The sequence below is a fragment of the Scomber japonicus genome, chromosome 11, assembly GCF_027409825.1.
Source record: "Scomber japonicus isolate fScoJap1 chromosome 11, fScoJap1.pri, whole genome shotgun sequence".
Classification (NCBI taxonomy): Eukaryota; Metazoa; Chordata; class Actinopteri; order Scombriformes; family Scombridae; genus Scomber; species Scomber japonicus.
The window spans coordinates 29,095,668-29,111,940 of record NC_070588.1 but is presented as its reverse complement, the minus strand read 5'-3'; the positions used below and the strand labels follow the sequence as shown (position 1 = coordinate 29,111,940).

At 37.9% G+C, this 16,273-nt stretch overlaps 1 protein-coding gene across 1 annotated transcript; it reads right to left on the bottom strand.

The window, feature by feature from the left end:
• Positions 1–4,488: 4,488 nt before the first annotated feature.
• cnga4 (cyclic nucleotide gated channel subunit alpha 4) lies at positions 4,489–10,165 on the bottom strand. Its single transcript, XM_053328304.1, has 7 exons — positions 10,095–10,165; positions 9,477–9,578; positions 9,286–9,392; positions 8,218–8,801; positions 7,841–8,086; positions 6,784–6,949; positions 4,489–5,312 (listed from the first exon to the last, which is right to left on the bottom strand). The coding sequence occupies exons 2-7, from the start codon at positions 9,518–9,520 to the stop codon at positions 4,489–4,491; spliced, it is 1,971 nt and encodes a 656-aa protein (XP_053184279.1). The 5' UTR covers positions 9,521–9,578; positions 10,095–10,165.
• Positions 10,166–16,273: the final 6,108 nt, after the last annotated feature.

Genomic DNA, 16,273 nt, shown 5'->3' with positions numbered 1-16,273 from the left:
TTTAATGACACTGTAAATTCCAGGTGTTTTTTTATTTTAAGAGTTGGGCTATGAGGTGAAAAGTAAAGCTTATGTGTGTGTGTCTTACAGTGATGGAATAAGTACCCCAACAATAAAAATTGTTGTTTTGCTTGCTGTCTCCTCAGTTGGAGATGTGAGCTTCACTGTGCTGTGAATGAGTCAGAGTTTGACACTAGAGGGCAGTTGGCATATTCATCTGCTGAAGGGAGTCTCGCTGTGCTGTACTCCCTCTTTAACCTTAACCTTATTTTTATACATTCTATGCACTCATCTAAACGTGACTTGAAAGGACAGACTGGAAATTTGTCGTTAAATATTAGTCAGGTACCTATGTGCTTTGAAATAGATTTTGCTTGTTCAAATCACCCCACCTGTTAATACTGAAAAAGGAGCCCTTCTTAGTATGTCTGCAGTGTAACTGATGGGGTCATCCATTTGTACAAAAATGCATTAAAAAGTTTACCTGAGTTCATCAAATAAAGTGGATATCTTTCATTGTAAAAGTCTCTTTAGTATTAAGTTTCCTCTTTGTGTTTCCCTGTTGAGCTGCAGTGGAAGGATAGTAACAAAAAGAAGGAACTTTATATTAAATAGTCGGCTGCTGCCCCGGATCTTTCATCAAAAGCCCCGGATCTTTTTAAAGCTGTATTTCTTTACTTCTTTATTTATTATTATTTTTAAATCATCCTCGGAACGATTAATGGCTCAGGAACATATAGCATATTACAGGGAAAATAAGCTATCCATCAATCATACCCCTATTATAAAGAAAACCAAAAGAATGAATGAAATTTGCCACGCTGCACTGCCAACTAAACAGGTAGCCTGACTGAATACAAAAGAGATAAAGTGTTAAAGTCAACAGGCTATCATATTTTCAGTTTTTATAATGAGGTGATTGAGTGAGAGTTTGTAATCATCATTGTTCATTCACTCATTTTGTCCAAGATGCAGCAGAGCTGTGATGTAGCATGAATACCTGAAGCTTGAAGCTATTCAAAGATATTGTTTTGTTATAACAGTGAGACAATAATAATTTCAGTTTTTATGGTGTGGTGATTTGAATGAGTATGTAATCATTGTTCTTTCATTCAATTCGTTCAATATGAAGCAAAGAGAGTACCTTTTCATAACTTGCATCTTTTACTCTTTTCATTAAATAATTTTGCATTGCACTAACAGCCTCTCAATCCCTCTATTTAATGTTGATTCATTAACATGACAAAACAGCAGTAACAATAGTCATCATAATCATTTAATGAATGAAGACAAAATGAAACTGAATAGGGATTTTGAAGAGTAACCTTGAATGTGTTTTAGACTTTATATAAGAGCTATGGTTTCTACTACATTAGCTGAAATGAGTTGTATCTATTGGACATTGCCACCTAGTGGACAACAAATGTAACAGCATGAAAAAGATACCTGAAATAGAACTACACTAGTGCTCTCAATTCCAGTGAGCCACCTACTAGGCCTCTTGACCTTAATTAGGTATAAGCCCTTAATTGATTATACAGTAACTTGAATGAATTACATTTTAAGTCTAAATGTTGCCATCATAAGTCTCTTAAAAGTCCCCTTAAGCCACTATTTAAGGGGTTGTTTTTCAAAATGTTCTCCCAGGGGAGCATACCCCCTGACCCCCCTAGTAAGACCAGGCTTGTCTACAATGTCTGGCACTGCCCCTGCCTGTGACAGATTAAATTGATAAGGCTTACCTTTCTCCCAACATTGGTATAGCGGCCTGATATGTACAATAATCCCATTGATTCAAGTCAGAAAACTAGATCATTATTTCAAAAAGGAATTTAGATTTTCTTAAACAACAACAAAAGCAGCCTCCCACACCAAACCTACATTAAAATGTACAAAGCAAAAATGTGGATTTATCAGATTCAACAAAGAGTGTCTTGTAGAAGGGCTTGCTGCCAACTTCTGCCATTCAATGTCTCTGTTTACAGTGTATTACAGCTGAAGAACTGACTTAGTTTTAGTTATAATATATTTATAATTATAATATAAATATAATTTTTGCCTACCCTTGTGGGCTTAATTGATCAGTTTGTAAAAACTTGACTCAGTGTTTTGATTTCTTGCTGGCCTTCAGTTTGACAGATCGGCGTGGATTCTCAGTGTCTCAGGAAGTCCATGTGGTGATGGTAGGTATGCTGTCTGAAGCATGCTGGAGTGTTTTTCTGTGAGTCTCCAGAGTTCCCTTAATGATGTAGCATATTTTATCTAGTGTAGAATATAAAGCAGTGAATCATTGCAATCTGCAATCTCACCACTAGATTTCACTAAATTCTGCACACAGGATCTTTAAATCTATTTTGAATGTAGAGGCACTGCCTATTTGGAAGTGACATCACTTGCATACCCTGTTGTACAATACTGTTAAACATACTGTTAATTTATTCTGTAATTGTCAATTTTGTGTTGAATTTTAGAAGGACTTGGAGAGTTAGGGAAAGAGTTGTTGTCTCTTATTTTGATTATAAAGATAATATATGTAGGAGCCATGAATGAATTAGCAGGTGTTTTTTCTATTAGTAATAAGGTGAAGGGATATTTTTATTATTTGGTGTTGTTTGTTTTGGCTATGATATAATTTTTTATGTGGTCATATTGAGTAGTCACCTGTTCATTTCTCATTGTCAGAGAGAGAGAGGGTGAGCTGGATCGTTGTCATTTTTGTTGACTGCTATTTTTCTTTGATCACTATGATTACTTTAATTATAATTAAATCTCACTGACTTCTTTTGTTAAGTGCGTCAGACAATCAGGCCCAACCTCAGTCCCTCAGCAACTCCTTTGTTCTTTGAAGTCGCTACAGTATATATAAAATTATAAACTGGTTTATTTTGTTAATTTGTAAATTTCACATCTGTAGAGCCAGAATACTTAAGACAACTCCATCATTGATATTATTTTTTATAGATATTAAGTATTATTTTGAGCCTTTCTGTATATATTCATTCTTTATTTGATGAAATAGGATGACTGAGTGTTTGTTCAATTTATTCAACAATAATAATAATTTAAAAAAAAAGATCATCCCAGCTGAACAAATTACCTCAAGGAGGGCTTTCTTCACTTCATCATCAAGATATATCCTCAATTTTCTTTGTTTAGCCAAAATACTAGAAGGAAGAAGAAGTGGGGAGAGACAACAAGGTCCTGGACCACCATGGAAAATGAAGACTGCAATTTTTCTTCTAATGTGGAAGTATTTATAATCTTCTACAGTTAGAAAATGCCAACAACAGGACCAATTAATTCACAACTTTATAAAAACGGGACAAGAGAGAATAACCTTTGCTATCAAATGAAAGGTATTTGGCATTGTCTTTAATTGAGTAAAACATTCTCAAGTAGGCCCATCAGGCCTCTTTCATCATCCCAACAATCATCTGTGAATTTCACCATCATGCTGTAGGTGGAGGTCATATGTGGAACGCTCGAACCCTGTTAAGACATCATCCTAAACATTGGCCAGGTTAATGTTAAATCTGCTACACTGTGTTAACCTTCTGACACAGAACCATGCTGCATCTGTCAGTACATCACTGTAGAATAAGCAAACAGGCAAGAAAGTATTAAACTGATGAACCAACTTTGTGCTTCTTGATACAAAATACTGCCAGAACAGGTCTTTATGAATGATTTATGGTTCAGAAGTTTGGTATAGAGACTAATTGTGTGAGGAAATACTGTGATGGTTGAGAATATGAACAGTATGTGAGGGTTAAGACTGTGTGGATTATTTAAAACTTTTTAAATCATTATACTTATGGACTTTTTATAGTGAGTAAGCTATTAGACATGACTCATAAATGATCATCACAATCTTTAGTAAGTAATAGATTTTAGAATATGGTCATTCTGCTGAACAAATTTGACAGTTCTTGACATGGTTTAATAAATCATGTGACTCTGAAGTGAACTCAAAATGTCTTTACGTTGGTTTTAAACAATAAATATTTTATCTGAGAGTTAGTTTCTACCCTTTTGCCTAACTTACTTTGTTACTGTGTAATAACCCTGGAACACTATAATACCCACTTATTTTAATCTAAAATACAAAATGTGCAATACATTTAACTCACCGCTGTCTATATGAGTTGACTCTATATACTGTACCACCTTCTATATGAATATAAAGAAACATATTTTTTACCATTTAATACTGATCCACATTTGTTGCACTCTTCACATCTCTTTCACAGAAACTAGTCCACTTGTATACAGTTCCATTTTCACATTTTTTAAGGTTGTTGTGTTGTTATTTTGTGACTACATTGAAAGGCTCAAATTCCTATATATGTGTAAAACACACTTGGCATTAAAGATCGTTTTGACAATACTTCCATCTAGCGGTACAAAGTGGTTTTGGAGAAAATGTGTAAATGGGTGTTGAGGATTTCAATATTTTATTTAAATTAAACAAAGAAATAAAACACATAGTTATTTTCCTTTTTTTTCATGTTCCTGCCTTTCATCCTTCTCCCGCACCCCTCTTTTTTCTGAATCTTCTTTATCCTTTTCTTTCTTCTCTTCAGATTCTTTCTCTTCTTCTTTATCTTCATGTACAATCTCAGCTCCATCTCCTTTCCCCGGTCTGTCATCGCCTTTCTCTCTGTTTTTCTCCCCATCATCCCTGCTTTTCTTTTCCTGATTATCCACGCCCCCGCATTTTTTTCCCTCTATCACATTTTCTCCATCTTCTTTTGTACTTTTCGTACTCTCTCCGTCTCCCTCTTTGGTGATGTCATTACTATCCTCTCTCTGCCCTTGCTGTTTAACCTTTCCCTCTAAATCTTCCTCTTCTTCTCCCTCTGCCTCTTCTCGTTCCCATACAACCTCCCCTCCTACCCCTTCACCTCTACCCTGTCCTCTTTCTTCTCCATCTTCCCCATTTTCCCTCTCTGGCAGCTGGTTGTCCATTGCTGCCACCTCCCGTTCCAGCTGCCTCACCCTGGCCTGCATTTTGTGGTTGCTCGACTCTAATTCCACCATGAGTCGAGCTAGTTTCGTTTGAAGGACCTCCAAGTTGTTCTCCAGTCTCATAATCTTGGTTTCGATTTTCTCTGCCTCACCCTCCTCTGCTTCCCCGCTCTCCTCCAACATGCCCATTTTGGTGAGGATCTGTCTTCCTTTCTCCTCCAGGTGCCGTTTGGCTGCGGGGAACTCAGACAGCACGTCTGTCAGGTCTTCTTTGGACAAGCTGAACAGGTCAGAGTAGCCAATGCTTCGGATGTTGGCAGTGCGACGATTGCCCGACTTGTTACCTAAAATGAAATGCTGTCATTTCAGTAAAACTTTAAATATTCACCTAGAAAAATCAATCAAATAAAAGATGTGATGTGACCAACACGTGTTCCATTATCCAATACAAGCCCATTTCAGAGGATGAAGGATACATTTTGGTATTTGCAAGTTTTTCTTAAGACAATATTGATGTGAACCTTTGTAAGTGGAAATGCATCTTGGTCGCCCTCCATACCGGTCCTGAAGCTGTTCTCACTGACTACACTGTATGATATGAAGGACAGCCCTCGAGGGGAATTCCCTCTTTTTGTTTCTGTGGAATGAAGTTCCTCACTGAGCTGTGGTGGAGGGATACATTCTGGTATTCTTTGGCAGTCTGTTGATGTCACTCAGCTTTTACTACTTAAGACATGCATAGAGAAAACTTTAGATTTAATAGCATTGTTAGAGTATTTTGCAGTGTTTTGAACACTCGCTCTAAACCCCCCATCTCCCCATCACCCATCCTCACCAGAGCTGGAAAATTACTAACAGCCATAAATACCCTTTGCACATCTTATAAAACTCTCCCTGGCAAAGGAACTCTAATAACATGAGGAAAAAGAGAATGATAGACAAAGAGGAACACATTAACAATTAATGTCCATTGCCCTTATATGGATAAGTAAATGAAACTGAAAATAAATGAAATTCCAACGCTGTACATCCAGTAAATAGATAAGTCCATAATCTGTTTAGCTCAACTTTGTGGAAAGACTGGAAATAGGGGGAAACTGCAACCCCACCTCTGTTGAAAGTGACTGTAAGACAGCCAGAAAAACTTACTTACTCAAGAATTAAAACTGGGATAATCATGGAGGTTATCAAAAGGGCAATGTCTCTTACCAGAGTTTCACCCAGAGCAAATCAAAAGAGCCCAATGGAGTGTATCCTAACTTCAGCTGCACTAATGACCTGTGATATGAACATCATCACTCTATTTCAAAACATGCATTTCACACCACATAGTTATTTTACACTAAATTTGAACTCTGGTTTAACAACCTCATTGCTGCACCTCAAAGGACTAATCATTTCCTTTTATGACCTTTGTCTACAGAATCTTCTCATGCCTAGTCTCTGACTCTGACCAGTTCCAGGACCAGCTAGAACTTACAACCTGCCAAGTTTTGTCCAGTCTTAACACAGTGGGAGTTAGTTGGCATTAGTTGGATCCTTCAGTACATTACATGATATGCATCTGAATGTATTATAAAGGTCAAAAGCTCCACATTGTCTCTTCTCTTATGTATTTTTCGGTTTGAATCACCCGTAATAGTCTGGTGTTCCTGTTTGTTGCACTTGACACTTCCCTTTTCAAGTGTGTTTTAGTAAAAGATAAAGAATTCAGCCTCAGCCTTTTTGCTTTTATTGTGTCATGAATTTGCTCATTTTTCCTCCCTATAGGAATTGATGAATGTTGTATGAACATACACTTGACACTTGACTTACCTTTGATATTGAGGATACTAATTTCTCCAAAGAAATTTCCCTCACTGAGCACAGCAAACTCTGTGACCCCGTCGTCTGCTACAACTGCAAGTTTTCCCTCTTTGATGATGTACATTTCGTGGCCCACATCTCCCTTCCTGCAAACATACTCTCCTGGACTGAACACCTGCAAGACAAAATGCATAACAACCTCTTCAAACTTTGTTTTTCTCCCTCAATGCAGGCTTTCAGTGTGGGCAAAGTAGAAGCGATGATATTCAAAAAGAACACAAATTCACCTGGAAACATTAAAATTATACTTTACAACAGCTAAAGACAAAAAGCATCATAAAACAATGCCTTGCTTGGTCCTTTTCCCTTTCTCCTGATTCCCATGGTTTTAATTTGTTGCTAGCTAAATTCTTTCTACCCTGGTCTCTCATCTTTCCTTTCATTCCTAAATTGTTACCTCCCATGCTGACTATTACAGTTTCTACCTGAAGAATCTTCAATTTCCGATCTGTCTTAACACATTAGGATACCTATTTAGATGTTTAAATGATAATGTGGGGCATCTCTTTGAACCTACATTGAACAATTCTCAGTTGTGTGTCTACAGATCTGGATCAAACCGCCTGTAATCACCCCTAAATTTAGGTTGAGCAAAGAATCATGTCATCATGACCTCATGCTTTAACTACTACAGCATGTGGACCAACTGAATTCTCTTTAGTCCAGTCCTGTCCCTTGGTTTTCCCATCTCATGACACAGTGCAACATTTTCAGTCTTGGTGGTCAGTCACAATTATTTAATAATTCTGGGCAGAGTGAAATGACAGGATATCATAATTAATTTTTGAAATAAGAGTAATCTCACATATTACAAAATCCTATACATCAGTAGTGTCTAGCACATGTGGATCATCAAGGATGTGTTCAAACTGATACTGCATCATGAATGCAAACCTCTCTTTATTCCATTTTCTCTCTAGTATCCATAGCTAGAGTACATGCCCCCACCAACACATCCAGTCTTGCTATCAACAACTTGCACCATACAGTATGTTTTCTGCCTGACCTGAGGTGTTAGTTTAAGCACCAACTCCTCTAGCAGACTTTTCTCACAACTCTGGAAGATGGTGACTTTGGAGAGCGTCGGAAGATGAACACTGACAGCGATCACTGTCCTCAGGTGTAAGGGCAGCTGCTGCAGGATTTCATTCTCTCGCATGATCTTCTTGTTGATGTGAAGATGCTGGTACCAGTTGTCAATGCGCTGTCGAAGCTCCTTGCTAATGTGATGGCTACGCAGGTAACCCTTCACCTGAAAAACAGAAAGACGAATGTCATTAGATAACAAGCTTCCTCACATTCCTTTTTTTCTGTTTACTTTGTATCATAAGAAAAAATACCCTTTGGTTTCATCAATTGAGAAGTTGGTGTCATCCAACTTACCAGCTCATGGTTAGGGAAGAAGACATTATCACGGTCCCTTAGACTGGTGATGACATTGCCAACATTTCCAACAATTGAGGCAAATACCAGAACAGCAATAAGCAGGTCTGCAATCATGAACAAGTACTCCTCTTCCCGCTTTGGTAGAGGAGTGTCTCCTACTGTGGTGAAAATCTGGGCAGAGAACCAGAAGCAGTAAAAGTACTGACGCCGCATGGAGGCAAACTCTGGGTCAGTGATGTTGGGGTAGACCCAACGATCGCTTCCAAAGCCGATGTAACTGGACAGTGAGAAGTAGAGACAGGCATTCCAGTGGATCAACACAAAGATGTAGATCATGAGCTTGGAGATGCGGAAGGTGTTGGGATAGGACGTTCTTGTCTCCATCCGATCCAGGGCCTCGTTGAGTCGTGGTGTACGTAAAAGGCGATTAATCCTCACTATTGGCATTTGGATGCCTAAGACAAAGTAGAAGAAGTCAGTGGGCAGCAGGGAGGCCAGGTCCCTTAAGAAATATTTAGAGTGGATGTAGTGCTTCCTTAGCTGGGTTACATCCTTGATCAGAATGCCCTGCTCCAAGTAACCTGCAGAGGGAGGCACAAGGGTTAACAAATCCCATAGTGCACTTCCAAGACTGTTACAATCACCCTGTCAAAGCTTGGGTTGACCCCCTTTGCAAGAATAAACAGTGTTCATGTCATGATTAAAAGATAGTGATTGCTATGTTTATAACTTGCAAGCATTCAAGTCATCTGACAACTCAAGACAGTTGTATTATTGAAGAACAGCCATGTGAGGGTTACACTATGGCACTATAGTCATTTACCATGTACTTTTATTACCTTGAACCATGGACTTTGGATGATGTGAGGCATGCCTGTTTGCTTTTTCTTGTGCACTTCCATATTATATAGCATCATTTAACATGACATGTCAGTGTTGTCTATGGCATGATTGTTCTATTGCTTGTTGATTGCTGTATGTACACTTATATTATATTGTATTATATTGACTGCATAAAATGACAAAAATCAAATAAATCCAAACCCTTAAAAGTAATTCATTTACCTGTGTGAGCAGTAATGATCATATCAGCCATATACATGAGGTCTGACAGATAGTCCAATGTAAGCCACACAGGAAGGTAGCTCAGTGCAATTGTAGTGAAACATGTCCTGAGAAAACATAATCATTAAGACTGGGTTTCTGGGGATAGCAAATGATTACTATATGATATTCATCAAATACCGTGCATGTACCTCAAAATGATGATCACCCAGTTGTAGACAATGGGGAAGATCATGACCTGTAGCCAGACATAATAAAAATGTTCTGCTGGATCAACCACCCATTCTTTCCAACTAAGAGGGAAATGATGAATAAGACAAAGAAGAGGGAAATGAAATAAATTTACTCCCTGATCAGTCATACATGAGGGGAATTATCACATACTAATATATTGTAATCCACTTTTATCACACCCAAATGAGTGTTTAGTTAAATTTGACAAAAATGACATCCTAAGTGCTTGAAATGACATCTCTGTATCTAAAATTATAGGATTTTGTTCTAGTTGAATTCTACAATAAAAACACCTGCCACAGTGGAATGAACATGATTTTTCAATTTTTTCCAAGAACAATGCTGGAACTACAATTGAAAGACATGTTTTAGAGTACATTAGAGGTAGCTGGATTTCGGGTTATGAATCTCTCATCCACTTGTTAGTTCTTCACCAATTCAGAAGTGATGAAGCCTGAATAAATTAATGTAAATAAGTGTCGTCAAACTAAATGTAGTTGCCTTAAATTACTACTACCATTTATTAATCCATTAATCCATTAAACTGTCAAAACTGTCTGTCCTTAATTACTCACTTAACTTTCAACCTCTGACGCAGATTGCTGCTACGTAACCCTTCATCCTTGTTGATGCCAGCTTCTTCTCCGTCCTTCACTTTCTGCCTCTGATGCCACCTGAGCAGTCTCTGCCATTCATATCTCCTGATACCAACATCTTCTGTTTTATCCATTCTCAAGTCTTTTGTCCTCAACTAAAACATTATTTTTCCGATGTGAGGACGGCCACTGCTCTTGATTTTGGTCCCTCCTGCCTCACAGTTAAAAAGTCTTGGATAATAATCCAGACAACCTCATTGATTTGCATCAGGCACCATTACGTGGTTGACCTAACAATACAACAGGTCTAACTGCACACTGCCTGGTGATGCTGGTCTCTATGGAAGAAAACCACAACAGATGCTCTGTGTCCTCTGGGAATTTCTTCCTCCCTCCTAGCAAACCAGAGAAATCCTATTCCACACATCCCAGATAATGATTGAGACAACAAGGACTGGACTATAGCCTACAGCCCTGATGACAGAAAAATGTGTCACTGTAAATTAAAATTAAAATAAAAAATGAAATTAAATGACATGTAAACATGAAAAAGCTCACATGGACATGTGCAGTGGAAAAGTACAGATTGAGTTTAAATGAAAAGACTCAATTACATCTTAAGAGCACTGAAAATACAACATCCTTATCTTCCACTGGCACTCACATTTACATTTATTCGACAGACTATAGTTTAAATTTGCTCAACTTTTACCACAGAACTAAATCCATACCTGAGGAGTTACACTATTCAAACTGTTGTATGCTTTGTTGGTAATATTTCTGTCCGTTTGACCAGAGAGGTTTAAGTATCACGTAGAGCATCAAAGACGTGGCTGTTTTCATCAACCACCATGAGAAGTTACACAAAACGATCCTAACATGTTTACCACTTCCCCTTAGAGAGCTTTCAACCATATCACACAGTTCATACAATTGTCAAATTATTTCCAAGCTCAAGAATATGTAAACTTTTATTAACTTTTAAAGGGACGCTTTAGTGTTTTTTTCACATGCAGTTCAGTTTACACATCATGTGTAGCACTATTCAACATGTGGAAATTGTTGTATGATATCCTCTGTGGCTCCAGGCTGTTCTCCAAAGTGAAAAAAATATGATGTCAAAGGATGTCATCAGTTATATATCTCTATTGTTCTATTTTTTAAACAGGAAACCTGCAGTATAAGTGTGTGTATGTAGTGCGTATTTAGGAGGCAGGGGAATGTGATAAAAGACACTAGTGTGTTGCATTATGGGAAATGTAGGACACAGTGTTTTGGGGCTTGTGTGTTGGCCTTAAGGGGCTGAGTATCTCATCCTATGCAGCATCAGTTTTGACTTTTAATCTGTCTTCATGATCACCTAATAGCTGGAGTGCCCCTTTAAGCCAGATGTAGCTAACCCTCAAACAGCTAGCCAAACATCATATCATTCTCCATGACAACCAAGCAAACTGGAAAACTGATGAAGACAGTGTCATACAGCACATTGAAAGAGTGTTTTGTCACTAGGGTGGATTAAGGTAATGTGGGACACTTTTTGCTATTCTGACTTGTTTACCTTATTTAAATATGAATCCAATACTTTATATCAACACCTAATATCATTATGAAATCCCTGAGATGTTTCCTTGTTTAATCAAAAGACAGTTTTTAGATATTGTACTGAAAAAGAAAATTATTAAAAGGACATTATTATGTTCATTGTGTCAATTCATTTCAGAATGTATAGATTTAGTAATGTGGGAGACTATTTCTTAGGCTTAGCAGCCGTATGTGCCAAAATTTTCTGATTCTAAACTTTCAGCTTGTATGTTGTTGTTTTTTGCTTTCTCATCAAAAAAGTTTAAAAAAAAAACAAACAAAAAAAAACTAGTAGCCTGTATGTTCACGTGTAATGTTAAACAATATAACTTACACAGTTTGCATATACTTGTTAGCTTTAAAATAACTGTATAGAACAAGTGATAAATGCACTGGAGTCTAGTTGTCCCACATTACCCTAATCTACCCAATTGTGAATAGGTGCTATCCCAGTGCTATAGTAATAGACTAGAGCAATCATAGGCTCAATTCTGTTTGATAAAGTCCAATAGGAATCCTATAGTCAACACTATAGGATTCCTATTGGATAAAGAAGGAGACATTCCGCAGATCTTTCATTCCTACTGCTGTCAGACTCTACAACTCCTGCACAACCTGAACATGCGTAGTGTAGTTTCTTCTCTCAATCACCACCACTACTCACTATATATTATATTTATATCTGTATTTATATTTTTCACATTGTAAACTGTTTATCATGTGCAATATTATTTATATTCCGGTCACTTTACTTTTTACTTCTAGTACTTGTTTTAGCTTGGTTAGCACTCGTTTATATGTACTGTATAGGCCGCTAAATTCTATGTTTAAGGGTTTCTGTTTGTTGTGGATGTCCATTTTCTTTTCTGTAGTGTATATCACACATCTTTTTGCTTCTGTTTTGCTGTTACAAGTGAATTTCCCCGTTGTGGGATTAATAAAGTACATTCTAATCTAATCTAATCTAATCTAAAATCCTACCATAGGACTTCAAATAGGAATCCCATAGTGTAAAATCCAATAGGACCTATTTATTGTATTGGAATGCTATAGGAATAGGATTTTGTCCTATTGGATTGTTTCCAAAAGTAGACTTTCTAATTGGAAGTTCTTTTTGGAATCCTATACGACTTTTTGACTAGAGTAGCCTACTACTATAGCCAAAGTCAAGAGTGATGCTCAGAAATGAGTCATCATTTTTTAAAACTAACTGTCAGAACGGTGGTGCCCTGTCAACTCTAGTACACAGTGTACACGCTTGACAGAATTAGCATGGAATTGGGTCACAGTGTTTACTCCTTCATTTTTTGGCATAGAACAGAGAGGAGCGTCGTGTAGCGGTGAGGAGGTGTGGGTGTCGTGTGGGAGGAGTTCAAGTAAGATGGCTGCGGGAGAGGGAAGAGTATTTGAGAAATCATCAAATGGGATGTTTATCTCTCGCTAACAGGATGCACAGCAGCCCAAACGAAGGAGTGGTTCATGTGTTAGCTTCCCCGACTCAGTACGGTCTAACCGGCCAGTTGTCTTCGGATTACTTGAGCGCTGTCCCTCCGTTTACTGCTCTGACATTGTGGAATTCATTAGCAGCTAGTCGTTAGCAACCGACCAGCGCTAACTTATAGCAAGCAGCTAGCAGGTACCAGTGGATATAAGCACCTCGCAGCGACTGTCGACACTCCCTACGAATATATATATATATATATATATTTAAGGTGAGTAACTTCATTAGAACTTAACAGAAAAGAGCACCAGCACTTTAAGGAGATGAATTAACTATATACGTGGTTGACATTTCGTAAGCAGCTAATTATCTTTTGCAGTATACCAACTAGCTTGCTACATCATCTTCGCCTGGCTAATGTTAGATCTGGTTTGCGGGGTGGTGACTTCTAAGATCAGGTATAAATAAAGCACAAATGCGATTAAGTAAGGTGACTTGCATAAACCAGACAGTTTAAAGCCAAGGTCATTTTGAATTTGGCGTACTATTTGGTGGTTGCAGTCAGGAGCACATAGGTGCTAGAGGGGACACATGACCCAAAACACTGCAGTGATTGATGCCTGGCTCTGCGTGATCTGTGTGAACTGTAGCGTCCAAGATGAAATAATTAGATCATATTTTCCTTGAAACGCAGGAACCAGAGTGCTTCAGCTGTTATCTTTAAGCTTGTCAGCTGCGACAGTAGCAATGCACTCTTTAATAATCTACAATCTGGAGACACTTGAACGTTGAGTGGATCAATTCTGGTAATCAAAGGCGTTGGTGGGTGAAGTTCCACTCTGATTACAACACGTTAACAGGATATATCATGATCCACACATGAAGTCACTCAAGCACTATATCTCATATACTTAATATTGAAAACTTAAGCAACAAATGCTTGCTCAGGCTCTTCCTGGCTCATTCTATGATTGCATATTTCCTAATGTTAATGGTTATCTTTTTAGTTAGATAAGGTTAGCTCGAGATCCACCACTAATGTTTAACCATATCTTAATTTAGCTGTTTTTAAAATGGGTCAGAGTTGATATGATTAAACTGTCTTCTGTTGCATTAAATTGATTATCTTTGGACTTTGGGCAAATGAGCTATGAAGCGATATGGGTGATAAAGCACTCCACCTGGTGTATTATTTTCTATATATAGGAACACCTCGAAAAAACACTTGACATGATGTTGTGGTAATTTTCATTATGTTTTTGTTTCATCATCCTTATTTTTTCCCATTATTGACAGGGCTAAAAGCAGTTGGTCTATACCTTTTTAACACAAATATAAAGATGAATATGAGCCATGCTTTAATGATGTCTTTCAAGCTTCTCAAATATGAAAATTGATTGCTTTTTTAATCCTTATAGATGAAATATATCTGCTTTTAATTGGTGGTTGGAAAAAACTAAATATTTTAAATATATAATCTTTGGCTCAGTGAAATTGTGACGGAAATGTTTCACTATATTATAAGTTACAGATGAATTGGGAAAAAAAGTATGCATCAAATCATCCAGTCTTTGTTTTATCAAGACAGATGGAAGCATTTGTGGAGTTTGACTTACTTTGCAGAGGATAAAGAAGATATGACAAAAAAAAACAACTCAGACCCAACTAAGTACAGCATGACGATATTCATACATAGCTGTCTGTTATATAGTGGTTTTCCATTGCAGTGCCTTTTAAGGCAAAAAATCTACTCTGCTAACAGAATGTGTCACCACATCAGAAAAAATAAAGTTTCACATCGTTTTGTGAAGCCACATCTGGGGTTGAGATGCTGGTTGTCATAGTGAGGGGTGGAGGTGACAGCAGATGTGTTTGTTTTAGTTGAAGGGAACGGTAAACAAGCTACAGGAAATCAAATATTCATGTTTACAGGTAGCACACAGGTAGTCGCATTTTTCTAGTGTGTTGAAGACGAAGCTTTGCCACCGAATTCAAACACACAGCAGGTGAATGAAAAGCCCCTCCCCCTCTCCCCTCTGGTATGGACTACTTGGCCAGAGAGCTTGTGGTAATTTTCACACCTGTGTGCACACCTGGAGCACGCGTGGCAGTTCGACAGTTTGTCGAGACTTTTTCAAACAAGCTTCACACCACTTCCCTAACGTCTGAGAGAAGCGTCACGTGACCTTTAGACTGTGGAGAGTAGCCGTGTAGTCCGCTGTGTTTGATGGCTAACCTTTGACAAACTCCCTCGTCTTTACGAAGGTGCTTCCCTGTACTGGAATGCGGGTTGAACTTTGAACTGGATTTATGAGCAGATTTACGGTTGATGAATTTTGTCTATTCCATAAAGAGCCATAATGTGGCTGCAGGTTTTCATTCCAACCAAGGCAGGATCACGCCAGGCTTGATTTAAATTAACCGATCTCAGTCTTCTGAGACTGACTGGTTTTCTGCTGTCATGTCTGGGTGTTGCAGAGGTTGGATTACTCATTAAAAACACTGCTTGGGTATTACACACACACACAGGTAAAATCTGTGTGTGTGTGTGTGTGTGTGTGTGTGTGTGTGTGTGCTTACTCATGACTATTGTATGAGTAATTCAATAAAGAAAACACAGAGTACTTATTGATTTAGGCGAGTTGAGCCAGAAGTCGTCAAATCTGTTACTCGTGTCCGACCCCAAGACCAAGTCATGTGACTCAGTAATAACTTAATAACAAATACTTTAGTAATCTTATCTACACGTCCATGCTAACGGTGTGGCACCAAACTCATTAACCCATTTATTGTCTCTGCACTTAGCAGAGTGAGAGAAGATGAAAGCAAACAGCTTCACATAAATGGATTTCAAATGCCATTAAGCAATGCTTTCAACATTAACTTTGAACTAAATGTGATACAGTGAAATCAATTTCCTCCAGCTGAAATCTAATTGTGATAACTCGGTTTTTTTCTTAAAGGGATACGCCACTGAAAATATGTCTTATGAGTATAAAACAGGCCTTTTCGTCTTCAGAGGTGGGGTTTAGATAGTTGTTGTTTGCTCCTACGTGGTGAAGCAGCAGCTGTGCTCAGGTTGGATTCACACACAGCTGTTATGATGGACAAAAAAACAACAACCCAAAAAACCAAA